Here is a 26,336-nt window from a genome sequence, read left to right on the forward strand (position 1 = left end):
CTTCTCCTTCTCCTCCTCCTCCTCCTCCTCCTTCCCCCGAGCCGGGCCGGCCGCCGCCAGACGGGCGGCACCGCCGAGCCGAGCCGAGTCCGCCGCCATGGCCCAGCCCGCCAGGCCCCCCACCGGCTATTCCAGCCAGAATGGCGCCAGCCAGCAGCCCTACAGCAACGGTGAGCGCGGCGCCGGGCCGCCCCGGTGGCGGTGAAAGTGGAGGGGGGCCTGGGCCGCGGGGGGGGGGGGGGGGACGGGCGCGCGGCGGGGCAGGCCGCGGGGAGGAGGTATTCGGGTTGGCGGGGGGGGTGGGCTCCCGGTGTATTTAGCTGTGTTACGGCCCGTCGGAGCGGGTGGGGCCCGCGGCGGCCCCGGGGACAGTCCGTCAGGCGGAGGGTGACACCGCCCGGGCCTCTGACCCTTTGGACGGAGCTGTACATGTGGCACTGCGGTTATCGCTGGCGGGAGGGAGGGGGGTGGGGGGGAGGACGGGCTGCCCCGACCGGAGTAGTTTTATCTTGTCATCCACGTCAAACCAATATCGGTTTAGTCCGTGTGCTGCGACCTGGGAAAGTCTTGGTGGATTTCTTCCCCTCTAAATATATCTTTTATTTAAAACGAGATAGTGAAGGTGAGAGTGAACAACTTACCAGCCAGGCTTTAAAGCTAGGGAGAAGGAAATGCAAGGTGAGCCTTGTCCCCGTCTCTGTTTTCTTTGCAAGTGTGGAAATCTGTGCTGTTGGAAGGATTTCCTGGTTTCGCCTATAGATTCGCATCCTCTGTACTCGGGTCCTTAATTATGCACTTCTGTGTTTCAGTAGTTGTGCTGCAACATAAGCGATTCAGTTATAATGAGATCTTTTGATTTTTCTGCTTTATGCATGAGTAATTAAATGGTTTGGCTTGTCTTCCCCCTCCTCCTCCTTCACAGCGCACTTATTACTTTAACTCAAAGTCATCTGCAAAATGACATTTTACAAACAACTGTATAGTTGCTTATAGGGTCAAGAAAGTGGGAAGTGTATGAATACAGAATAGGGCCTCCTCTGGGGAGCGTACGGTCTAAGCAGAGAGTGTGCAGAGAGAATGTTAGCTGATGGAGTAATCGAGTGGGATGGTTTACAGACTGGCATCGCTTTATGTTTGCTGATTTCCCTGCAGTCGGATTAAGCACATAATGGAAGTTCTGGGGAGGCAGGCGGAGGAGGAGGAATTTCAGGCTACTCGGCTGTCAGGTGTATGAAAAATAAAGAACTGAAATTTAGAGTTACGCAAATACAAGGTAATAAAATTAAACAGTTGTCATGGTGTGTTAGAGATAACATGCCTTTTGAATAAATTAGATTATTCAAGCATGGACTGTTCTTAGCACTGTTTAAAATGTATGTTGAGAAAGTGCTGCGATCCTTGACTTTAAAGTAAAAACAAAGCTTTTTAAAACAGTCTAGAGGGTACTGAGAGTGCCGTTGTAGTACTTATAGTGGTCTGTGAGGAAAGCAAGCTGTCAGCAGAACGATAAATTGTTATATAGCTGTCAGCTCTTCCTCTCGACTTGTTGCTTGCTTTACTGTTTACAGGTAACTCCCCGAACTCGCGTGTCCGTGAAGGCGGTACATTGTCACCGCAGCACCTGGTGCTGACCGGGAAATTGTTTAGCACGGAGCATCGGGTTGCTTAGCAACAACCTTCCTCTACTTCATTTGTGGTTTTTTTTTTTTTTTTCTTTTAACAGGATCAGTATTCTGTATTCATTTAACTGCGGGTTACTAATTTGATTTCCAGTTAATAGATCTGAAGTGCAAACAAGAAGGAGGAACAATTATTTTAGGACTGTTTCCCTCTCCTCATGTGGCACCTTCGCGTGGCACTTTGAGGTCATGAGATGCTTTAGAAGCTGTTGGGTTTGGAGACCTGGGGGTCAGAGTCAGCTGCAGTGGGCACTGGTGGTGACTGATCCCGTGGCGTTTCGGTTGGGATGCAGCTTTTCGGTGTGTTTATTATCCTTGCATCTCCTTGGAGGTTGGAGAGACTGTGGCTGGTAGAAGTGATGTACTAAATAACTGGCTTGGAGTAGGTGACAGTGAAATTCTGTGTGGCAGAAAATATGACTTGACTCCTTGCCTCCTGCGCTAATATTTTGACCCCTGATGTTATAAAACCATCAGTCAACCTTCACATATATTCTTGTGCCATTCCTGATCTCTTAGAAATGTTAAATGACCTTGTGTTCCTGTAGAGGGATCTTTTGCTGTGAAGTAGGTGCCCTTTCTTGCATTACTAACTTGTTTCCGCTCTGAGTGTCGGTGATTTTGCTGCCGTGCAGGTGGTCTAGCTCTTCAGCCTATGCTGAATTCCTTGTTGGCTCCTGGCTTCGCAGACCAGTGCTGGAAACCAGCAGCAGCGTTTGGGGAGAGCTGGAGAGCCAGCGTGCTCTCTGCCAGGCCTCGGGAAAGAGGTCAGGTCAAGGTGGGTACCTGGCAGAGGCGAAACAGCGAGTCCTGAGAAGTCTTTGTGGATTGTGAAGCCCTTTGGAAAGGGTTTGCACCCTGCAGTGCTGTTGCTTTAGTTTTGTTGGCAGCTTTACGCAGGCTTGTCTTGAAAACCTGAACTTCAAGTAGGCTATTGATGAGGCTTCTGACTTGAAAAATAAAAATTGAAATTTGGAACATCATGCTGTGGTGAATTTGACTTTTTTTTTTTTTTTTAAAGCAAAGTGCCATAGAAAATATCGTATCGGTCAGTTTGGGGTTTCACCTCACTTTCATTGCTTTGTCCTCAAACTTAGACCTCAAGTAGGGAAAACAGCACGTAAGAGAGCAATCCAAGTACTCCAACGTCTGCCTGGGTTACAGAGTTATGCTCAAAGGTGAATAATCAAGTTGTGAAATTAATTTGTATTTGTTCTGTATTTTTTGTACGGCTTATAGGAATGTTGTTCTATCGGTGTACATGCAGTCAGGAGGCCTGGCGTCACGTAAGAATTTTTCATCATTCTTACAGTTAGCAAGTTTTATTTACAATGGATTTTGTAAATTGATTGTTGAAAACCCATCTGATACAATGCAGGGTAATTTTCGAAGGTGAGTCATAATTGTTAGCATTTTTGTGTTTGCAAGCTTTTTGTTTCGACACCATTGATTTTGGAGAACTATTAATTACTAAGATTTATGAGCAGCGTTGTGAGGACAGTAGGATATAACTGGATTTCCTAACTGAATGATAAGTAGCATATTGAGATTAATGGGTGGAGAATGATGTGGTGTGTATTTTTTATGCACAAATAACAGAGGCAGTGGGGATGAGATCACCGGCACTGTAGCACTGCCTCGGCTATGTAGTTAACGTGGATCTGTACGATACTCAGTGAAGTAACAGCTGGCTGTGAACTGCAGCCTAAGGCTTTCTAGGGAGTGAGGAGCTGAATGTCCCGTGCGGTATTTGTCTTAACTCAGTATGTCGGTGTGTTCTGTGTTTAGCTTAATTTATTGTCAGAAGTGCCCGAGTTCAAAGTTATTTTAACTTGGAAATGCAAACTTCCTCACCTTTTGAAATTTAACTACAATGCTTCAATAGGAAACCAGCTGTCTTTGTTTTAATGTTAAATGAAATTCTGTGATTTCATTCTGGTGGCAGCTGTTTCCAGTACTTGTATGGTAAATATATATCCGCTCTCCAAGCTCATCTCTCTTTTCTCATGTTTTTGAAAATTTAAGTGTTGAATCCTGCAGGTGTTTCTGGTCTGGAAAATGAAATACTTTCATTTATCTAGGTTCAAAAAAATTGTCCAAATCTTAACTAATTCTAGAAATCTGGATAACAGTACAGGGTTGTAAAGAAAAGAATCTTAACTCTAAACCATGAAGAGGGTCTTTTCTGCTTTTCAGATATATAACTGTGTATGGGAAATGTCTCCAGTATTCAAACTGTGTGTTCAGGGGTGTGAGGGGAGCCACAATGCAATTGGCTAAAAAAAATGATAGAACATTGGGAAGCATTTTAGTAATTTTTAAGGAGTTGTCGCTGGCTATGGCATGCATTTTCTAGTGTATTCTGCTCAGAAGGGTCTAACTTGAAAATTTATAGTCTCCCTTCAGAATGTCCATTTTGTGGCAATGGTATGAACAACCTGCGGTAGTAGCTTTCTTAACGGAGCTCTTGTCTCACTGGAAATCTCATGGTATTCTGCCTCTTTGTATTCCTGTGTAAAGCAGAAATCCAATGATGCTTTTGCCAGCGTTGTTTACTGTTTGGAAAGTTATTAACCTTTTATCATTTTTTTTTCTTAAAATGAGTAAAACTTAGTTCAGCTATACCAACCAACAAATACATAAAAAAGCACCATTAACCTGTCAAGTTTTATTTTCCTGATTGGTGAATTATTTTATGATAAAATCCCCCTTCATTCCATCTTTGGGACCAGTTGGCGGCTCACGAGTGGTATGCGTATGAATAGTTCTCTTACTAAAATTAACTGCAGAAACTTTCATAGATTAACTCTGTCACTTGAGAAATAGCATGGTGACCTATGCTGAAATTGGCTGTTTGTGTCTTTGCCGTAAGCTGAAGTTGGTGTCAATCGTCAAGTGAAACTGAGTTGTTACGTAGTGGATGCTTCTGCTTTCAGTCTGCTCGCTTGTACTACTGCCAGCTGTGTGGGAGAGCTCTCCTCTTTGGTCAGCTTGCGTTTGGGTGCTTCTGAAGATAGAAGTAGTAAAGTGTGTGAATTTCAGTCCAGGAGGATGGATTGCACTCAGGCGCTGGAATGCTTAGTGGCTGTGAGGCTACTGTAAAATAAAACAAAGATCTAAGTGTCGATAGCAAAATACTAGTAAATTCACATCCCCTGCAGCAGTACTTCTGTCATTTACACCTGACTTTAAAAAAAAAAAAAACAAACAAACAAACAAACAAAAAAAAAAAAACAACAAAGAGAGCTTGGTGACTAATAAAATTCTAAGAAAACAGATTCCCAGGAATTTTCAGAAGTGATACACAACACTGACTTTCTAAAAGGTTTCTGTTTTTTTTCTTCCAGGTCCTGTTCAAAATCAGCTGATGCATTCATCAGATGGCCAAGGATATAGCCCTTCAGTTCCAGGATCATACTCGCATCAGGCGCTGGCGAAGGTTCCTCCACATCAGTCTTCTGGACAGTATAACTATAGTGGCTCTCAGAATGTTTCTCAATTAAACAATTATCAAGGACCTGGGCAGACTCTCAATAGACCACCAGTGGCACCTTTCTCTGGGTCACCAGTACAGCAAACAGGTCCTGTTCCACAAGTGCTGCTGCCTGCATTGCCAAATTCAGCTGCTGTATCATCTGCTGGTAGCTTTCCTCCTGGAGCTAGCCCACCAGTGCTTTCAAACTGGCAGTACAGCCAGACTCCTGTGAGTCAGCCCATTGGGTCTCAAACAAGCCATTTGGCTCAGGTGACGGGGACAGGGTCAGCTCAGCCGCCATCGTCATTATCAGGAAATACAAATCCTCCAGGAAGTTATCAATATGCTGCTTCTCCGGGAGGTCCTCCGCTTCAGAACAGCTACATGAAGCCAGGTAACCATCACCTTTTGATATTTTGCCAATGCCCGCTTCTCAGCGTCCTTTTTGGAAAAAAAAAAAAAAAAAAAAAAAGAATATAGAATTGACTCTGCAGCGGCATTTTGCTTGTGGAACGAGGTTGTCAAAGGAGATATTGTGGTTTCTGTGCATTAGAAATGGAAGTTCTGTGTGTAGGTCAGGCATTTCAGTTGGCTGAAGCAGATGTCTCCTGAATGGTATCTCGTTGTTTTGGGAAGCTGTGTGTGGATAATGCTGTTTTCTGGGACCTTCAGTGTTCCTTGGGGGTGGCTGTTGGAGCATGGGTATGCATCAGTCAAGTGGGGACTTTGGGACTTCACGGTTGAAAACTGTCCTGTTTAGTGAGCGTGGTCTTTCGCAGTTTAAAACTCGTTAGCCTTTCTGGTATCACTTGATACAGTTAGTTCTCAGAACGGCCTCAGTCAGGTTGATGCAAACAACTTGAGCACAGCCTGAAAAGAAAACCGAAGAGCATTCTGTGCCACTGAAATGGAGGCCAGTTGAATGGAAAGCTTCCTTCCTCCAAACTTGTAATTTTCACTACCTAATAATAATTGTCAGTCTTCAGAAAGTACTCTGAAAGCATGAGACTTCTTTTCCTGCTGCTTCTGTGCTGGTATATACAGTGGCGAAAAGCTTTTCTAACACTAAATAGCTCTATTATGTAACTTGTGATTATTACGGAAACAAAGTTAATAACTCGAGTTTCTTTTGCCAAGCTGCTGTTTGTTGTTATAGAGGTTTTTCTAAGTGAGCATGCAAATGTGAGTTGCATACAGAAATATTTAAAATGTTAGAGCAAATATTTTCTTCTTGTGAAATGCCTTTAGCCTTATTAGAGATTTTTCTTTATGCTATTTTTTTGTTATATGCCTGACTAATTTTGTTATGATGTTCAAACTATCTTAAGCTCACAGAATTTATGAAACACTTTCTGGCAATTTATTGGAATAAACAGTTAGTACTTTGCAGTTAGTGAGAAAAATGCTGAGAAATTTTGGAAAGTGGCAAATGAAATGAGAGCGAGTGTCTAGAATAAGAGAATTCTTATATGCATTCAATGGTGAATCCTCCTGAGCAATTTCCCTGGTAGTTTTTTGTAGAACAATGATCACTTTTAAAATGAATTTCGCTCATTTGGCGATCGTGCTTATTCTTAGAAAAAAGGTCTGCCAGCTCCCTGCCTGCATGGCCAACTTTGGACAGCCTCTCGGACACACTCTCTTCCAAGTTCTGATAGTGTTGCCTGCACATAGCAATTGTTAATTAGCTTTGCAGTATCAAACACTAAGGGAACAAACAGATAACTTCACTGGATGTGATTTTTTTTTTTTTTTTCCCCCTTCCTTTTTTCTTTCCCTCCTCCATTAAATGTGACCATACTGTGCAGGCTCATGAAGTTGCGTATTTTGTGTGGTGGGGAATTTGTCAGTATACTTTCATGTATGGCTTGCAGGCTTCTGTACTGCGTTGAGACCTGGTGATACTGGACAATTTGGCCCTATCTTTTGAAGGCTAACTTTTAATATAAAACATATTGGTGTCTTCCTAGAGTTAAAGGGCAGTTATACTGGCCTCTGGAATCATAGGGAACAAAGCGTGGAAGTGCTTTTAGGATTTGGCATTATTTGAAGGGAAGAAAAAAAATTGGGTTTCTTAGCGGCTTGAGAAAGTCCTAGAATTTTAAAATAGAAGCAATTAAAAACTTTCCTGTGACTTTTAAGATGGAGGGTTAAACATTTCAGAGCAAACCACCTCACACTCACACAGCAAGTTTATTCAAACTGCACATTGCTGATGCTTTCCCAAGTGAAAGCTTTTTCCCAAGTAACTATAGAATCGGTATGTTGCTGTTTTGCATCAGATTATTGAAGTGGAAGATGAGCATCCTGTCAGAAGGAATCTGTCTAGACTCTTACTAGTTCATTATTCTCTGTCTTATATGGAGCTGTACTATATAAAGTCCAGACTTAGTAACTGAAGTTGAGATGCTTTCTGTACCTCTTGAAATTCTTATCAACAATAGCAACAACAAGCTGAAAGAGATAATGGAAAATAGCTACAGAAACCCAGTATGAGAAGAGCATGAGAGAAACAATCTGAAGTTGTAATACCTTCTACAGACATTAGGATTTATGTATCTGTTTATCGTTTGAAAAGGAGGAATATTTAGAGTTCAGTCTGTCTGTTTTTGTAACACAACTTTTGTGACTTTTCCAGCTGGGTTAAATTCCTCCTAAAAGTTAATCTCTTTACAGGATCTGTGCCTCCACCAGTGACTCAGCCTTTAACTCCACTCCACCCCCCTGCTAGGCCACCTTTAGGACCTCCACCAGTTGGTGGTCCACCTTTAATTAGGCCATCAACACTGATCGCAGGACCACCTAATACACAATCTCTGCTAAATTCAGCTGCAAATCGAGAAGGTAAGAAATAATTTGCTCTTTTTGTTGAATTTGAACGTCACAACTTGCTTTAATATGCAACCTTTAAAGTCAAGTACACTGTTTTATTAGACACTCAAATAGTAAAATTGATACTAATACAGCATAATTTCATCTGAAAGGAGCAGGTAAGGTCCTGGAAGGAACTAAAATATTCCTTGTTGACCGTTGTTAATAAAATAAAAATAATTAACACTCCAAAATAGATTTTTAAGTGCTGTTTAACATGTCCATGTCTCCCATAGTTGCCATCTCTTTTTTTTTATTTTAAGTTTCCAAAAAGGTATTGAAATTCTGATTTCTCTACATCCTTGACTACTGTGAAGGACATAATCTGTGTAGAACTTGCTGTATTGTTTTATTCTGCGGGGAAAGCTAAAATGTGAACCCTGCAATTCCTTGCCTATTTATGTAGCTGCACCTTATTCTTACCTTCTGTGTAAAATCACTGAAACACATGTCTTGGATTTGTTCGTTTCCTGAATGTTATTAGTAGAGGCTGTTAAGTGTCAGCTGTTGAAGACAGATATCTGACTTTGTCTCTTGTGGGGCCTGCACAATTATGCCATTGTTTAAGAGCTCATCAGGGCTCTGTATCAAACAGACCTGCAGTTGTATTGCCTTTCACGCCCATTCTAGATGGGCCCATGTGGTAGCTGGCAGTTTTATTTTTACATACATAGTTTGTTCTGTCAAAACTGTTGGTTCCTTGCATGTTCAGATTGACAGTTTCTTGTATGTGGTAACTGTGTGAGTACAGGAATAGCATATTCAGATTTAGCTTAGTTTTGAACATATGAAATGCATTAGAAGCTGCTTTAGCTTAGAAAGTCTTCTCTTCATAACGAAGAGAAACATTTCCAGGGCCCTGGAGAGATAGAAATGTTTAGTCTGTAAAGTAGGTTGACTGCTGCGTACTAGCAAGATTCAGCATATAATATAGGTTCCTTTCATTGGGTCATCTTTGAAGATTTTAATGATAATAAAAAGTAAATTGAGTACCTTCCTCTCCTTAGCAATAGATAATTGGTTTTGTATATTTAGACATAGCTGACAAAAAGCTGTCCTTTGGGAGCACTCTCTCGATTTCAAGGTTTTTCTTATCTCGGCTGGAATTTAAAGCTTGACTGGTATGTGACCATATCAGAGCTATTGGTGTTTGGTGAACAGTACTGGACTAAGTGTGTAAGTGAAGGGAATTTGGTGTTCCCGTGAATTATCAATGGAAAGACTTCTTCAAGGAACTCAGTACCTAAATTCCAAGGTACTTTGAAAACTGCAGCTAGCCTACGGATGCTTCCTCTGACGAGGAGGAAATGTTCCCTGACACTTTACTGCGTATTAGCTTGGAAGTTATGGCGAATACCTAATCTAAAGTAATTTTAAAAGATCATTCAGCCTGAAGTGTAGGGACTCTTGTTTTCCTTGAAAAAAGATCATGGGGTTTTATGAATGTCCTTCATTAAGGTCAGGTCAGGTCAGCCCAGGAAGTGTATGTGAGAAAGGCCGAGATGTGTATTTAATTCCGTTTCATCCTGGGACAGAAACAAAGTAGATCCAAACTATGCGACTCAATGTTCATCCAGCAAGTAGGCTTTCTCTGCAGTTACCTCATTACAACTTCTTAGTAACTTGTGAAAATTTTTACTGGGACTGTCTTTCTTAATAGGCGATGCTACATCTGCTGCCAGTGATGGGTCTGCGGTGCAAAACAGCTATGATGCAATAGAAGGTGGTGGCCTCATGGGTAAGGCTTTGGATTAAAAATGTTTACTATTACCTAACTTTTTCAAAGAGTCTGGGAAAGACAGAAGTTTAGGCATTTATGTATAAACATATATACTTGGTTCCATGTCTGTCTTGAAACTAAATATGAAATTTGAAGCATTGCCAATACATCTTTGCCTGTAAATATGGCAAAGTAGTTAAGAGCACTTTGCAAAACTGGCAGCAGTTTCAGTTGTTTACACTTAGAAACTAAATAACAACAAAAAGCCCTCCTGCTGTATTAATGCATTGGGCAAGCTACGGTTCTTCAGCAATTAATTTTAAGTATTTTGTCTATCTGCCTGTAGCAACTCCACATCCTTCTCCTGCACCCCCGAATCTTAAGGTGAACAGAAGTGTTGGGTATTCTTACCCTGCCTTACCTCCAGGCTACCAAAATACTTCTCCACCCGGAGCACCAGGAATGCAGGCATCTGCTTTGCAATATCCAGATGGATCAAAACACTTCCACCAGGTACAGATTGTCGGGTTTTTATCTCATTACTACCTGTTGTGTGGGGAGGGGGTAAAGAAAAGTGATGATTGGCATGTGTTTGTGCATCTGTGGGGTGCTGCTTCTACGCTTCGCTGTTTGCTGCACCATTTGTTCAAGGTGATAGACATAGCCTGAAATTAATGCTTTTGCTGACGCCTTGGTACCAGTTTGGAAAAGCTGTGTGCCAGCTCTTTCTGCAGTGTTCTATCCTCAAATCTGTTCAGAATATTTCTCTTAAAACTTTCAGCTGCTTTTGGCATGTTTTTCTTCCCTTGAGTTTCTGTTGTTGGCTGAAGTATCTGAATGTTCACAATGAACTGACCAACAGCGTTTGCCAGCTAAGCCTCTGTAGTTCAAGAGCTTTGTAGCAAATGTATGCTAATTTTTACCTCTTACGATCTTACATGCCTAAGTCCAGTTTATGTAATGGGTAGTATTTCTAAATATATCATTTAATACAGTGGCTGTTAATACACAAAGAAAATAAAAAAAAATTGAAAGGTAAATATGTTTGCTTTTTAAATGAACTGTGGGTTTCATCCAAATAATTGGTGTTAATTTCTGAAATTTTATTTGACTCTAGCCTGCCCTGGGCACTAATCACTTAACTGCATCTATGGCTGGCCTGAGCCTACAGCAAGAAGGATTAAGACCTGTGAATCTTCTTCAAGAAAGAAATATTCTTCCTACGACCCTCTTGAAGGCTCCTGTCCCAAACTTGCATGAAGAAATCCAGAAGCTCAACTGTAGTCCTGAGTAAGATTATAAATTTGCTATAATTCATCGAAATAAATGGAAGTATACATTCCTACTACTTGTAAATGTAACTCTTCACAAAATATTTCCTTAATTTTGTGAGTAGAAAACATTGAAAATAGGCTTCACTATGTTACAATAAAGGTGGTAAGTGGTTTAAACTTTGAAGTGAGGAGAATTATCTGTGTAGAAAGCATGAGGAAAAATATATTGCTTGCAAGGCAGCTAGAGATAGGTTAATACAAAAACTTTACAGTATAGCTGGCAATTAATATGATTGAGAAAAGGTATAAAATAGGAGTTAACTCACTTAAGGGAGGTACGCCAAAAAGATTGTGAATGCAGAAACATAAGTCATCTCTGTATTGAAGTAACCATTTAAAACAATGGAGTAGATGGAATGCCAAACAAGAGGCTGGCAGTTGGTTATTCAAGTCATCTCTCTGAGGAGACCAAGCAAACTGCACGTAACCAGGTACTCCTGCTTTGCAAGTCTTTTATGATAGATAAAGGAAATAACAGCATCTTTGTGAAGCTGGTCATACAAACAAGCAGGACTGGATTTACAGAAGTACTGTGCACATTTGCACTTTATGGAAACCACTGAGTTCTCAAGTCCCTGAAATGACCATGGGGTTGTTTGTAGTGATTTTTGCGTAGTTTTAAGAAAACTTTTTAAGCTTTGCTGGTTCGGATTTGTATATAAGGCCACCTCAAAATGGTATTCCAAAATAACACTTAGTTTCTAAAGTTTTGGTGCAACTTTGAACATTGTTAGGCTTAACTTTGACTTGAGTGACGAAAATGACAGTTCTGCGTGAAGAGCATGTGTATAAAATAACATAAGAACTCGAAGCCTGTACTGTGGGTCAAGCTCAGACTAAACCAGAATGGTTTGACAGAGTTGGGGAAGATCCTTTGTCTGGAAATGTAAATTCACCCTCACCAGCTCTAGAAAAATATAAAGGATGCTCTGTACTACTGAAATCATCATTTTATTATCTGAAAGCCTCTGAAAATAACCCTTTGTCCTCCATGTAGGTTGTTCCGCTGTACCCTGACTAACATTCCTCAAACTCAGGCCTTATTGAATAAAGCCAAACTTCCTTTGGGGCTCCTGCTTCATCCTTTCAAAGACTTATCGGTATGACAAATATTCAAAACTTCAAATGCTGAAATATCAACTATGCCTTTACGAGAGTCCAGAGCTGGACAATGAATTGTAAAAAAAAAAAAAAAAAAAGGGCAAGTACATTGGCTAATCTTGGCCCAGAAAAATTACCCTGGTAACAGACATTTCCCTGTCCATACAGATCATTGTGATTTTTCCGAAATTTTTCTCCCTGCCATTTCTAAACTTTCAAGCCTCACTTTATAAAAAAAAAACCAAACCTTTCCCAAACCTCAACAAACCAGAAGCTTAGAGGCAGCACAGCACCTGGAGTGTGACACAAGGCAACACATTTAAATTCCAGTATTGCTTAGGTAGCTTTATCTTGTCACATATCAGTTGTAGTTACTGATTTCCTATACCAAACCTACTACTAATTCTTAACTTAATTAAGAATTAACAGAGTTAAAGGGGTTTGGATGTCCTCAGGTAGCCAGGAGACTTTGTGAGTTTAGCTGTGCCTCTTTTAAACATTGTTATTTTTCACAATTTAAGTAATTTTTTCAAACCTGTGAGTGTTTTTCTGATTTTTGATCTGTATTGGGTGTAGGACATCGTCTTAAACCATCAGTGTAAAATTCAAGACTTTAGAGGCTTGAAAAGGAAACCTACACAGTCAGATAGGTTAGAGCTCAGTTCCGACCAGTCATCTTATTAATGAATAGTAGGGGTGCTGTGAGGATGCAGAAATACTTCCTCAACAAGTCTGCTTTGACTAGCTGACCAGGAAGCACAGTGTAGATAATGTTGTTACGGTACATGAATAGCTGTAGTGTGGTGATGCTTTAAAACAGGAAGCTTTTCTTTTCCAGCAATTGCCAGTGGTCACTTCAAGTACTATTGTGAGATGCCGTTCTTGCCGGACATACATTAACCCTTTTGTCAGCTTTCTAGACCAAAGGAGATGGAAATGCAATTTGTGCTATAGAGTGAATGACGGTAGGTTTTAAATGTGCTTATTGCTCTAAACTGTTATGGTTAACCTTTGCCACCTTCACCTTTGAGACTGTAATATTGCTGGCTGTATCAGTAGTGGGGATCGTCATCAGTCATGCTGGGGCTGTGAGACATGAGAAATGTTTCCCATGGGCAAAGACAGTGGTGTCGGTAATGAAGCACAGTCAGTCCGACGTGGTCGCCCATGGTACCCTAGAACATGAGAAAGTAGCTACCCTACCTAGTGTAGTTCTCCAAGAAGCGTTGCCCAACAGGCACAAAAGAGTCGATGTATTTGTTTTAAAATGCTCCACAGTTATTACTAGTGTGAAGTAATAATATATAAACTTATCTGCATAGTTCCAGAAGAATTCATGTATAATCCTGTGACAAGAGTTTATGGAGAGCCTCATAAAAGACCTGAAGTGCAGAATGCTACTATTGAGTTTATGGCTCCATCTGAATACATGGTAAGGCTTTATTTACTCTCAGTTATTCTCTCCCTTTGCTTTATTTTCAGAGGGGAGTCAGGAAAAGCCTTGTTGTAGAGGATGCTTTCCAGCTTTGTAGAACAGTTGCTGCCTCGAGGAGTGTATCTGAGAACTCTTAGGAAGAACTTCAGATAGTTCTCCATTTCTAAACATACATGATGTCAAAGTTCTGTATTTAGAATATGCAGGTGTTTGTAGGTCTTCTGGAAGAAAACTAGAATTCTAGAATTGCTCAGTAAGAGACAAATGCATTTAGAAGTTTTAGCTATCATCTGTGTGCTCTTTTAATGGAATTTAAACTTTTAGTGGAATTAATAAACCCAATCTAGTAAATGTCATTTTGAAAATTAAAGGTAATCTTTTCTTTGCTCAGCTACGTCCACCTCAACCACCTGTGTACCTCTTTGTGTTTGATGTCTCTCATAATGCAATAGAGACGGGATACTTGAATACAGTCTGCCAGACCTTGTTAGACAATCTTGACTTGTAAGTACCTTTCTCTTAGAATCTCCTATTTTCGTTACTCTTATGAAACTCATGACAGACATCAATGTGCCAGTACTTCCCATTAAGAAGAGAAATTTCCTAGCGTCAGCTAGCAATGCCAATGTTCTACTTAAATATAGTGTAAAGCTGTAGTCTTTTTTTCCATCACAGCTGCATCAGTATAAAAGGTAATTTTGAGGCTTAATTCTCAGTTTGGCTCTTTCCTATCTGCTTCACCGATCCCAAAAAAGAATAAACAACATGTTATGATGTCTTCTGAACTGTATTTTTTAAAAGCTGAAATTTAGATAAGTATTTGCTGAAAGGAATGCATACCTCTAATAAACTTTTCATAAAATACATGTTGTTTGAACTTATATAAATGCTGCTTGGTATTTTGCAGCTTGTTTCTTCCTTTTCTTTCATTTCTTATTACCCTCTTAAATATCTTGAGCATCTGCTGGGTGACTCTACTATGAGCTCCTTTTTTGTTGTTTTTTTTTTTCTCCAAAATGACTTAGTCAAGCTGTTGCAGTTTTGCTGTCAAGCTAACTACTTGGTAGCAACCTTGGACAGGTGCAGTGGATGTTTAGAAAAAAAAAAAAAGCCTGCAGAAATGAAATTTCATCTTGCTGAACACCATATGTCTCATTTTTAGGCTTCCTGGGAACACGAGAACAAAAATAGGCTTCATAACATTTGACAGCACAATCCATTTCTACAGTCTTCAGGAAGGTCTCTCTCAGCCTCAGATGCTTATAGTTTCAGATATTGAAGGTATGCAGAAATAAATTCTGATTAGTATCTGCTGATGACTGCTGGGTTTGACAGCCTTTTAAAAAATATATCTGGTGTGAGTTTCTAGATCACATCATTAATCTCTCCCATAATGGATTTAGAAGTAGCATATGTCTGTGTTCTTTTATGAAGCCCCTGATGTCTGAGCAATGCTGTGGCTGTTCATGACTTAAAACATGGAAACAGCCTTCTTAACTTCTAGTTTAATTTGTACAATTATCTAGATTTCTTTTATGATCCCAAATGCTTGGTAAATTGCTATAGATTCTGTGGTGACTGATGCTTAATGTGTTCTTCTGCCTTTAGTTTCAAGTTACATTTCACTCTCTTATATAGGGTAAGGCAGAACGAACACTAGCAAATCTTTGCTATGCATTTTTACTTAATAGTCTTGATCATCCTTCAACCCTGATTGCTATTCTAACATGGCATTCTAGCCACAGGTAAGCTAATGAGAAAAAAGAAATCCACATAGTTATGTTTAAATGGGTTTACGCAGTGATACTGTATTCTTTTTTCAATAGGTATAATGGTCGGCAAATACAATTGAGGGAAGCTTGATGTGTTTTTAAAAAACAACTTAAACACTTTTTTTTTTTCCTTCCAGATGTATTTATACCAATGCCAGAAAACTTATTAGTAAATTTAAACGAAAATAAAGAGGTAAGAACTACCTTAAATAACTAGTGACATTCATACAGTTTGAGATACGGTTGATCATTTCTGGATTACTCAATGGTCTTTAACAGCTACAGTTTAAATGCCAAGTTTGAGGTGGAAAAAAAGAGGTCTTTAAAGATATCAGTGTTACTGTAAACATTTGCCAATCTGAAACAAGACAATACTTGACTTTTCTTTGGGCTTTTTCTTTAGTACCTTAATATTAGAAGTGTTAATACATGTTTGGCAATCAGCTCCATAAAGAGGAAAACTCCTAAGTCGTAATATTTTTGTTTTCTCATTTGTAGCTAATTCAGGATCTGTTGAGGAGCTTGCCACAGATGTTTACCAAGTCCCTGGAAACTCAGAGTGCTCTGGGGCCTGCATTACAGGCTGCCTTTAAACTGATGTCCCCCACTGGAGGTAGAATCTCTGTCTTCCAGACACAGCTTCCATCTGTGGGAATGGGAGCTCTAAAATCACGAGAAGAGCCAAACCAAAGAGCAACAGCAAAGGTTAGAAAAGCAAAAAGGTTGAGAGAACTGACTACCCTGTTCTGTATGCATAGGTGGTTCCAGAATTGCTCGTTCTGGGTTAACTTCGTGGTTCTCCTGTTGAGCTAATCTTCCTTTGTTAAAGTAGTAGAAAGAGAAAGCAAGCACTATAAACATAGATTACTGATCTGATTTTTTTTTTTAGATATCACTGTAATCGGTGTTTGAATTTCCTTTGTATTTTGTAATACTCCATTGTTTTAACAGGACATACATTTGACACCATCGACTGATTTTTACAAGAAGTTAGCCTTGGACTGCTCAGGGCAACAAGTTGCAGTGGATTTATTTCTTCTTAGCGGACAATACTCAGACTTGGCTTCTCTAGGTAAGTCATATTAAGCTGTTTTGGGGCGCGTAACTTGTACTTTTGGCATATATATAGAATCTACATTAACATTTAGTGTATGAATCTGATTTGAATGAATCTCATGCATCAAGATGCAAATTCATCCTTGATGAGTAGTGACAGTGAATAGAATGTACTCTTTCAGTCTTTCCTGATTTAACCTGGCTGTTTTCATATTCTCCCTTAGTGAGTCAGGATTCTTGTGATCCTGGTATAAGTGGCTGAAATACTTTCCTCCTTTTATGCCTTTTAACCATCAGTGTAAACATCTTTAGAGTAAGCTTCGTTAGCCTTTTTTTTTCCTCTACTTAACCAAACTTTCAGGTGACAAAGTACCTGTCATTTCAGGCCAGTGGAAAACCGTTTCACACCTGAAACTATATACGTACTTGAACATACAGTTGTGTTACATCAATGTCACTGTATGCAGATCTGTAACTGTGTAACAGAGTTAGTTGCAGGTGTGAAGAGTTTAATACTTAAAAGGAATATTGCATTCAACTGGTGTATTTAAAGACCACAGCAGCAACTGTCTGCACCCTGCCAATGTATGCTGGTTTTATTTCAGGTTGTATATCAAGGTATTCTGCAGGTAGTGTCTATTACTACCAGTCTTACCATCATAAACACAATCCTGTCCAGGTGGAGAAATTGCAAAAGGAACTGAAACGATATTTAACTAGAAAGATTGGGTTTGAAGCTGTCATGAGGATAAGATGCACCAAAGGTCTGAACGCACTTTTTTCTATTGAGGGCAGGGGGTAGAGGGTAGGGAGGCATTTGCGGTTATTTGGGAATGTTTTGTTTGGAATTTTGGCTGTTATGTAAGCTTAAATGGTTAAAAGACAAAAATTAGAAAAATAAAATTCAGTACCAGGAGTCAGACCATTTATAAAGACTGTATTTGCAGTGTCTTTACTGGCATCCAAGATCTACTTTACAATGGTTAAAACTAGAAATTTTGTTGAACTTTTTCAACAAGGGACTGTTTTTATAGTCTAGAGACTTACTACTATTCTGCATTGATTTGAGTTCCAAATTCCTGCTTTCCTCTAGGTTTTGTGGATTCTATGGATTAGTTGTCTATTTGGGATATATACCTTTCCTGAATATCCTTTATTTCATCAAGAAGGATCTTAACATTCTGATACAGAGCCATCTGACAGTGATGGCAGATGTGTAAATGGTGTCTGTACTTCACGACTATAAAAATAAAATTGATTCACTACAATGCTTATCTTGTAGGTCTTTCCATTCATACTTTCCATGGGAACTTCTTCGTGCGATCTACAGACTTGTTATCATTACCCAATGTAAACCCAGATGCAGGATATGCTGTGCAGATGTCAGTAGAAGAGAATCTTACCGATATGCAAGTTGTTTCTTTTCAGTCAGCTCTCCTGTACACATCCAGCAAAGGTGAGATATACAGGTAGTGTCAGCTGTGTTAACAGTACACTATTCACAAGAGTCTCTGTGTCCATTTATCAGCTGCAATTCAGTTGTAGTAACTTACACAAACTATTTAATCTAATACCAAGATCACAGCTGTGATGTGTTACTGCACGTTGTTGATGCTACTGCTTCTTCCAGACCAAGAAGTTTATTGGGAAAATTAGTTCTGGTCTGAAAATAGGTAGGCTTAACCCAGAAACTGAGAACTAACTGTTTTTAAAAAATACTGAAAATGGTCTGGTTCACCACTTGTATGATAAATTAGATTGAGTCTTAAGTTGGGGTTTTGTTTGCTATTGAGTAAATGGTGGCATTTCCTGTATTGTTTTGTAAAACAAAAGTTATATTTGGAAACTACAGTTTTCTTTTCTTAAAGGTGAAAGACGAATTCGTGTCCACACTATGTGCTTACCTGTTGTAACAACGCTGAGCGATGTCTTCCTAGGGGCAGATGTACAAGCCATCACGGGGCTGTTAGCCAATATGGGTAAGTGTGCTGAGGGCTTGTTTGGGTATGTATGGATGATATCCCTAAAGCTCGGAGCAGTAATCCTTTTGGAAGTAACTTTAGAAGAAGAGATTCTCTCTAAGAGTGCTTTCTAAGTTGCAAACCTGAGAGTTGTTTTTCTTGTAATGCTTGGCTTAGGTAAAGTATCAGTATAGCTGTATGCAGTCACCTGGACTTGGTCTGGTGCATCATCATGGGCACCTGGCTTTTTTTCTGAATCGCTTGTCTTGACTTCCACTATAGTGTAATAAAAATTTACTAAGATGCATGGAAGTATATATTAAAATGAGAAGAGTGACTGTATTCCTGCCAAGGGAGGAAAAATTATTTGAGCTTTGTACTCTATTTTTAGCTGTGGACCGATCAGTTTCTGCTACTTTGAGCGATGCTCGAGATGCCTTGGTCAACGCAGTGATAGATTCTTTATCTGCTTACCGTTCATCAGTCCTAAGCATTCAACAACCTGGTCTCATGGCCCCCTACTCACTACGGCTCTTTCCACTTTATGTATTGGCACTCTTAAAACAGGTAAGTGTAGAAAGGAAGCTGTGCAAGAGGACGATTGTTTGGCACGTGAACCTGAAGTGAAAGGACATTTCTTTGATGTACAAAATAGCATCTATCTTCTCTTTCAGTATTTTTGTAGGACTGAAAACTGAGAAGTTGCTCGATTTAGACTGTTTAATAAAACCAGCCTTCCTGCAGTTTGCCAGATTACTGAGATATTATTACTGAGATATTTTACAGATTTGAGAACAGTGTTTCTTGCACAGATGAAGTTCTCTCAAGATAACAATTGCATTTCTCTGCACCCCAGAATTTGATGACTTGAAAAATCAATGTACAACAAAGCCTATTTAATTGTTTCTCAGGCCTGGGTAGATAGCGTATGATTTTACAGGTGGTGAATGTGTTTTTATCTTGGAGTATGTTACGTTACGTTACGTTACGTTACGTTACGTTACGTTACGTTACGTTACGTTACGTTACGTTACGTTACGTTACGTTACGTTACGTTACGTTACGTTACGTTACGTTACGTTACGTTACGTTACGTTACGTTACGTTACGTTACGTTACGTTACGTTACGTTACGTTACGTTACGTTACGTTACGTTACGTTACGTTACGTTACGTTACGTTACGAAAAATGAAGGGATTTGGAGAATTTTATGGGGCAAACATATCAGGGTAATAATGGACAGGCCTTCTGCTCTTGCCTGCAGAGACAGCAATAGAGGATAGAGAAAATGTTTACAGAGTATCATTAAGGAGAATGATCTAGTTGAGAAGTGGAAGTTTAGAAGTGTGTATGAAACCAAAAGCCAAAGTGGTATAAGCAAGGGAATAGGAAAATATTAAAGACAGCGACTAGTCTAGAGAATGTGGCAGGGTACTGGCAGAGTGCTTTTTAAAGAATCTAATTTTTGTGCATTTCTGGAAATGTAGATCCACACAGCAGTTCAGTGTGGATTAAGAGAACTAGCTGGCTGGCAAAGAGGTAATTGGCTGGCTGTTCTTGCAAAAGGTTTAAAAGCATTTCACAATATTCTCAGTGTAAGTATTTTTTGATTGGATTTCCCTGAACTTATACTAGAAGTCATTTTTAAGTGTTGGACAAGCTGCTTTTCTGTTCTAGAGAGAATTTTCTGATTCATACCTCGTGATAAGAAATTAACCACGTTGCTACTAGCATGTTCATAGTGACATTGGAGCATTTTCATGTAGAAGACTCTATAACTGTTTGACCCAGTCAAGTGGGAGGAGCGAGCCCTTGGTTCAGTTATAGCTGGGTTTTCTTGTCTCCAAAAGCCAGGACTACATTGTAAATCCAGAATTACCTAAGATTCTGTACATTGGCGCAGTTTACAATTGGTTTCAATATTTATTCTTTTAAATTCCATCAAGTAGCATTTTTGAGGTGTACGTTCGAAGAGATACGTTTCAAGATGCTTTCATATTAGCTGTAGTGCTCACTAGAAAGGATTATAGTGCAAGGTCATGGTAAGTTCCAGAACTCAAAAATGGGAATAAGGAGAACTGTATGATTTGTATGTGAAACCCTGAAGAGAACTATGGAGAAGTAAAATAGCAGTGGTAAAGTACCATACTTTGAGAATATACTTGTAGCTCAACTCTAAGACTTTTAAGTAAGTTAGAAATAAACAATAGCTGGTGTGCTAAATTCAGCGTATCTCACTTCGTTTTCACGGTCAAATTAAATGCCTGATTGTTTGCAGAAAGCATTTCAAACTGGGACGAACGCACGTTTAGATGAACGCATTTTTACCATGTGTCAAGTGAAAAACCAGCCCCTTGTTTACCTCATGCTTATGACACATCCCAGTCTGTACCGAGTTGATAATCTCACAGATGAGGTGAGTATTTGCAGTGCTACATGGTCTGTTTGTCTGGTCCCAAAGATTTGTATGATGTGAGATTTTTAACACAAATTTATTTTCACAAGTTTTCCTCATTAAAGCTGCGTAGCTAACATTTACTGATTTGTATTTTCCCATTTGTTGCATTTATGCATTTGTTATTTGGCATTGGATTGATGAATTCTGGAGAGAAGCTGTGCTGTTGCAATGGATGGATGGGGAAGGTTTTTTCTAACTTACTTCATTTTTTGCCTTGCACGATAAATCGCATGTATGCAAAGACAGCATGACATATGCTTTAACTTTTTTTTTCCCTCTGTAGCTTCCTTTATTTTAAAATGTCAAAGTAGTTCTGTGAACAGTGAGACAATGTTTATATGAGAGCTTGAATAATTTTAGAAATCACACCTTTTGTACATAACAGATCTGATATTCCAGTTCTAGAACTAATTAACTAAGATTAGGTTGATGAAGTACACCCTCTCTAAATAAAAAATTAAGAGATTTATCAGTAAATTATGCACTTGAAGTATGCCATGAACTAAACTGAGAAAAAGGGTGCAGCTTTAGTATTTAGTGTAATATGTCGTATTCTTATTTAACCTTCCATTCTGGTGCCTGTTTCAATGCATCGAGATGTGAACCACTGTTTTTCTTTTTGCTTTTTCCTTTAGGGGGCACTTAACATAAATGATAGAACTATACCTCAGCCACCCATTCTCCAGCTGTCAGTGGAGAAGTTGAGTAGGGATGGTGCTTACCTTATGGATGCTGGCTCTGTAAGTTGTGTGGTGGTGGTGAATTTAAAAAGTTTCCAAATTTACTTGACGCATTCTTTCTGAGAACTCAGAATGCGTAGGAGACTGCTGAGGTGTGGTTTTGCCTTGGATTAATGTTGTTATTGCTGGGTATCTTTCAGGTAATGTTTCTGTGGATTGGGAAGAACTGTGGGCAGAGCTTTATCAGCCAAGTCCTCGGAGTTCCAAATTATGGCTCAATACCACAGAATATGGTACGTGTTTGCTTTGCCGTACACCAGTTGTACAGTGCTACCAGAATACTATTTTCACGAGAAGTAAAATACCACTATTCAAATAATAGCCCTTCAGTTACTATTCCCTATAAATGCAGATTTGTGAAAAGAAATAATTTCATTTCTCCAGGCTAAAGCTTTATAGATCTTCCCATGAAAGCAGAGTAAGAAGAGGCTGGCAGCAGTTAAGTTTCTCAGAACTGTGGGAGCAGACTGAGAATACACTTGAACAGTAAGGACAGTGGGTTAGTGAGAAATCCTTCTGCAATAAAATAGGTATCAATCACAGCTCTTTCGTCATCCTTCTGATAGCCAATTGCTGACATCAGTTTAGCATACCTGACAGTTTCGAGTCCTTTCAAAGGAGACTAGACTAAAACTGTATATCACAAAATGCACTTGTCTGGGTTTCCTTTATACCTGATTAGGATACAGTTGGGCTATTTTAAGCATTCCTTTTGCCGTTTTTTTTCTCAAAAATATTATGTATGTATTAATGATACCTTTTGCCTCTTAGACACATCTCCCAGAACTTGAAACTGCAGAATCCATCAGAACAATATCTTTCATTTCTTGGCTGAGAGAACAGAGACCTTTCTTTCCTATACTATATATAATAAAGTAAGTGTTTTTTTACCAGTCTCTATTCTTCTTTAGGGACCTCTAAACAATACATATTTGGATATCATATACTGAACTTTCTTAATGGAAGTTTTAACAATGGTGCATGCTGTGCCCAAGATTTGACAACAGATATGACTTGTTATGAGTTGTCTCTAAAAAGACTACATGTCACAGAACAATCTTTAGTTAATGACAGATAAATGAAGTAAACGCTGATAAGTGCACTTGTTAGGAGCAATCACAAGGGCTATTTGAGATCCTCTTTTCATATGTCCTTAAGCCCTTGAAATGTCTTACCGCTTAACCTGTAATTTTATTAATGCATTGTACTGTAGATCTTAGTGAATGTTTATTTACTCAAACACTTATATTTTCATTTTTAAGGGATGACAGCCCATTGAAATCAAGTTTTCTGCAAAATATGATTGAAGACAGAACAGAATCAGCCTTATCATACTATGAATTCCTCCTTCATATACAGCAGCAAGTGAATAAATGAAACACTAGCCTTTGGCACACTTCTTTAAGGAAAGATTTTGCAGTAAAGAACAATTGTGCTTGTAATATCTTCATTAAATCTGTGGCCTGAGGCAGTTGATGAGAAGTTCTCACTGTGATTTCAACGAACTAAAGCAAATAAAGGACCACATCTGAGAATCAAATGTGCAACTACATAATATTGTACCTTAAAAAAAAAATCAAACTGTTGGAACTGGTTGAGCACCTTTAATTTGCTGCAAATCATGTTTTTACTGTAAGTAGTTGCAGCATGAAGTACATTTACAAAGGCAATACTGAAAAGGTGAAATACATTTTGTAAAATAAAGAGTTCTTTGTTGTTCAAAATGTATATTTCTGTAACTCTGCTTTTTTTTTTTTTTTTTTTGCTGCTAGATATAAAACCTCACAATACTGATATGATTTGCAGGGAAACTCTTTCTAAGTGCATCCAGTGATTACAGACAGAGCATCTCAATGCTCAACTTAATTCTTAAAGTAGCAATGAAACGACTGTTCATTGTGAAATGAACAAATATTACGAAGCGTAGAATCCAGTGCTTGGATTGGATAATGGCTAATAGGACTAAAGGTAAGCTTAACATGGACAGGATGCCTGAATTTGTTAAAATAAGTCAGTATTCTAATTAAAAAATAGTGGGGAGGAGCAGGCCCTATATGAGACGCATTTGAAGAAGTCTGTGGCTGAGTCAGCAGTAAAATTAGGTAGATTTAGGTAGATGGCAAGCTTTGTTTTTCTTCAGTAAAAGGAATAGTTTTAATTTCAGTTTGTGAATGGTGTGGGAGGGGAAGGGCAAGGAAGGTTATCTCAGATTTTTTAGTTTATGTTTAGTGGGCTGTTTAGCTCTTGTTTACAGTGACTGAAAGTTAGGCCCCTAAAATCGAGTGTGTTTCTGAAGTGAGTTTGTATGACAGCACTTCAAACCTAATGTTTCGAGACAACATTGAATATTCTGACATTAAAATTGGAAAAGAAATTATTTTTCCAAAGACAAAAATATTATATTGTGTTTGAAGATTTGTTTATGGTTTGAGACACGCTTGAAGTTTTCAAATATTTTTTTTTTACTGCAGCTGTGTAGTGAGCCTAGGTCCAAAGCCAGTGTGCACCAAATAAAAGCTTTAAATATACTCTCAGATCCCTGCCAGAGCTACAGATCGAAGCTGACATTGGACTTGAAGTGAAAATTTATATACAAAGATATTTAAATCATTTTATAAAAGTGAATTGATAATTGTTCCTTTTTTGGAGATTAAGCTATCGATAGCTACCAATGTAAAGAGTATTTAAGTTACTGTATCCCTATGCCTGTGGAAGTGTTTCATATGGAAAAATCTTGGTTTGCTTTTTTTGTTTAATAGTGACAAACTTTAAGATCTTGCAAAACCTACTTCCTGGAGCAAGTAACTTGAACAGGTAAAACACTTATAAGTGGTCAAACGTACTGTGATTAGGCTAGTTTAACTTACGTTTTGTGATACAAATGTCAAAGGACATCATAGGGTAATCATTTGCTACCATTTCAGGCTGTAGCTGCACGTGATTGTCAGGAGTTGCCTTACTTCAGGGGAGGAGTTTCTTTCGGGAAATTGTTCTTGTTGCTTGAGCACAAGAAGCTGATGTTCAGAACAATGTCTAAAATAGCATGAAAAGACTATTACAGAACCAATTTAAGCTTCCCTGTCTGCTGTCTCCATAGCAAACAGGAGTATATTTACTTGAACAGCTTTTCAGAGCATTGCACAGTTTCTACTCATAATGAAGAGATTTTTTTAAGTTTTGACAGTCTGATATTTTTTTTTTTTTCCTGGGGAAAGGGGTCTCTTCATTTAAATCATCAACGGAAGCTATGCACTTGCATAGGTTATGACTCAAAACTTGTGTTTTGGGTATATTATCACTCAGATGTTGAAAATCATCCTTGCATCTAACAGCCCACCCAAAGTCTGTTTCTTACTATGACTGTATTTTGCTACTATATCCCTTATTTTTTTTAAAAAAACATAAATGTTGGAGATGGCTTCATTGCTTTACGTACACGAGACTAATGGCTAAAGATGTTGGTATTTATAGCAATTAACAACTTTGAATTAGAGTCCCTAAGTTTTACAGAGCAAAACATTATAACCAAGAATCAGATGAACCCTCTTGGAGTTCTCTTCACGTTGGAAGAAATTCTGTATCGAACTTGGTTAGTTTATTCCCTCGCAGTGGGAAAGGCCTGCTGGTTCACCTTGTATTGCTGTAAGGGCAGTACAGGACAGATGAACACATAAACTACCTATGATGTGTCATTTTTACAGTGGAAAAATGAGGATACTAAAGATGAACTGCAAAAATAGGCAAGAGTGGCTCTGGTATTGAGATCTCAGCACGACAACTCTACCAACTGCAAATGTACTCTATTTTTCTAGTTGAAGACTTTTTTTAAACTATTTCTGTATTTGACACATTAGTGTTCAGCCAACATTGTTACCATCCATTTTACTTTGCTTTCATTATTGTTTTTAATTTAATATATTTGAGTCTAAGTCCACATAGACTATGTTGCAATAACTAGAATGATTCACTTTTGTTTAGAATTAATTTCTTAACAGAATTTAATCAAAGATGCAGAATGGCTGTTAAATAAGGGACCATTAAATCTGATTTTAAGGTTCTTTTTACTATTATGGATGTATTCCTTATAGTAAATTTAATTTTGTAAAGTAGTGTATAATATTGTAATATTAAATCTTTGTTTTCTGAACTCAAACATTGGATCTTCAGTATGAAGTTATAAATCTTCCCCCTTCTGAATTTGAGACATGATTTACTTGTCCTCCTTTTTACAGTTTGTAATTTTCACTGTTTTATTCCTGTAAAAAGTCATTTGTAACACATGCAAATGCTTATTTTATCTGTGCTAATTTATCAGATTTGGCTACTCAATAAAATTAATTGAAAGAACTCATGCAAGTCCATCAGTCCTTTCTTATAAATAAAAATAGAATAGTGTATTTGATCAGTCAAGATAAATACCATGTACCAACAAGTGATAAATTGTACTTGTAGCTAAAATGTAGTATTTAGGTGATACAAACTGAGAGGGAAATTTGAGAGAATTAGTTCCAGCTGACTAAAACTTTTTTTTTTATCACTGGCATTTTTTTGTCCCTCCAGAGCATCTGTCATTCAGCATTGTTATTCAGTCCTACCTTGAGGTTTGTTCTCCCAGTTAAGTCTGCAGTGGTGCTGTACCCCATCGTGCGGTACCCTGCCATCTGGCTGGAAGTTGATCTCAAAGAGCCAGCTGACATTGATGGTTGGAATTTAGCTTTCAGCAGTGTTCCCAA

General features: G+C 38.7%; 2 protein-coding genes across 3 annotated transcripts in view; one reads left to right on the top strand and one right to left on the bottom strand.

Moving 5' to 3' along the window:
- SAR1B (secretion associated Ras related GTPase 1B) overlaps window positions 1–26,336 on the bottom strand; it is a 186,680-nt gene that overhangs the window by 15,203 nt on the left and 145,141 nt on the right. The gene's annotated exons all lie outside the window — the stretch shown is intronic.
- On the top strand, window positions 22–25,954 carry SEC24A (SEC24 homolog A, COPII coat complex component). Of its 2 annotated transcripts, XM_082489692.1 has the most exons (23): window positions 22–170; window positions 5,027–5,548; window positions 7,831–7,998; window positions 9,686–9,763; window positions 10,092–10,258; window positions 10,863–11,035; window positions 12,077–12,179; window positions 13,019–13,145; window positions 13,503–13,612; window positions 14,007–14,119; window positions 14,778–14,896; window positions 15,525–15,580; window positions 15,886–16,092; window positions 16,339–16,459; window positions 17,049–17,207; window positions 17,726–17,899; window positions 18,312–18,422; window positions 18,796–18,971; window positions 20,684–20,821; window positions 21,499–21,603; window positions 21,744–21,836; window positions 22,375–22,478; window positions 22,866–25,954. In XM_082489692.1, exons 1-23 carry the CDS (start codon window positions 98–100, stop codon window positions 22,978–22,980), a joined length of 3,312 nt encoding a protein of 1,103 aa, XP_082345818.1. In that variant the 5' UTR covers window positions 22–97; the 3' UTR covers window positions 22,981–25,954. The 2 variants fall into 2 exon arrangements, 1 of the variants encoding a protein (XP_082345818.1); XR_014269648.1 differs by lacking the exons at window positions 21,744–21,836; window positions 22,375–22,478; window positions 22,866–25,954 and having other exon boundaries at window positions 20,688–20,821; window positions 21,499–21,602.

This window comes from Vanellus vanellus, assembly GCF_965231255.1.
Source record: "Vanellus vanellus genome assembly, chromosome: 13".
In the NCBI taxonomy this organism is placed as follows: domain Eukaryota; kingdom Metazoa; phylum Chordata; class Aves; order Charadriiformes; family Charadriidae; genus Vanellus; species Vanellus vanellus.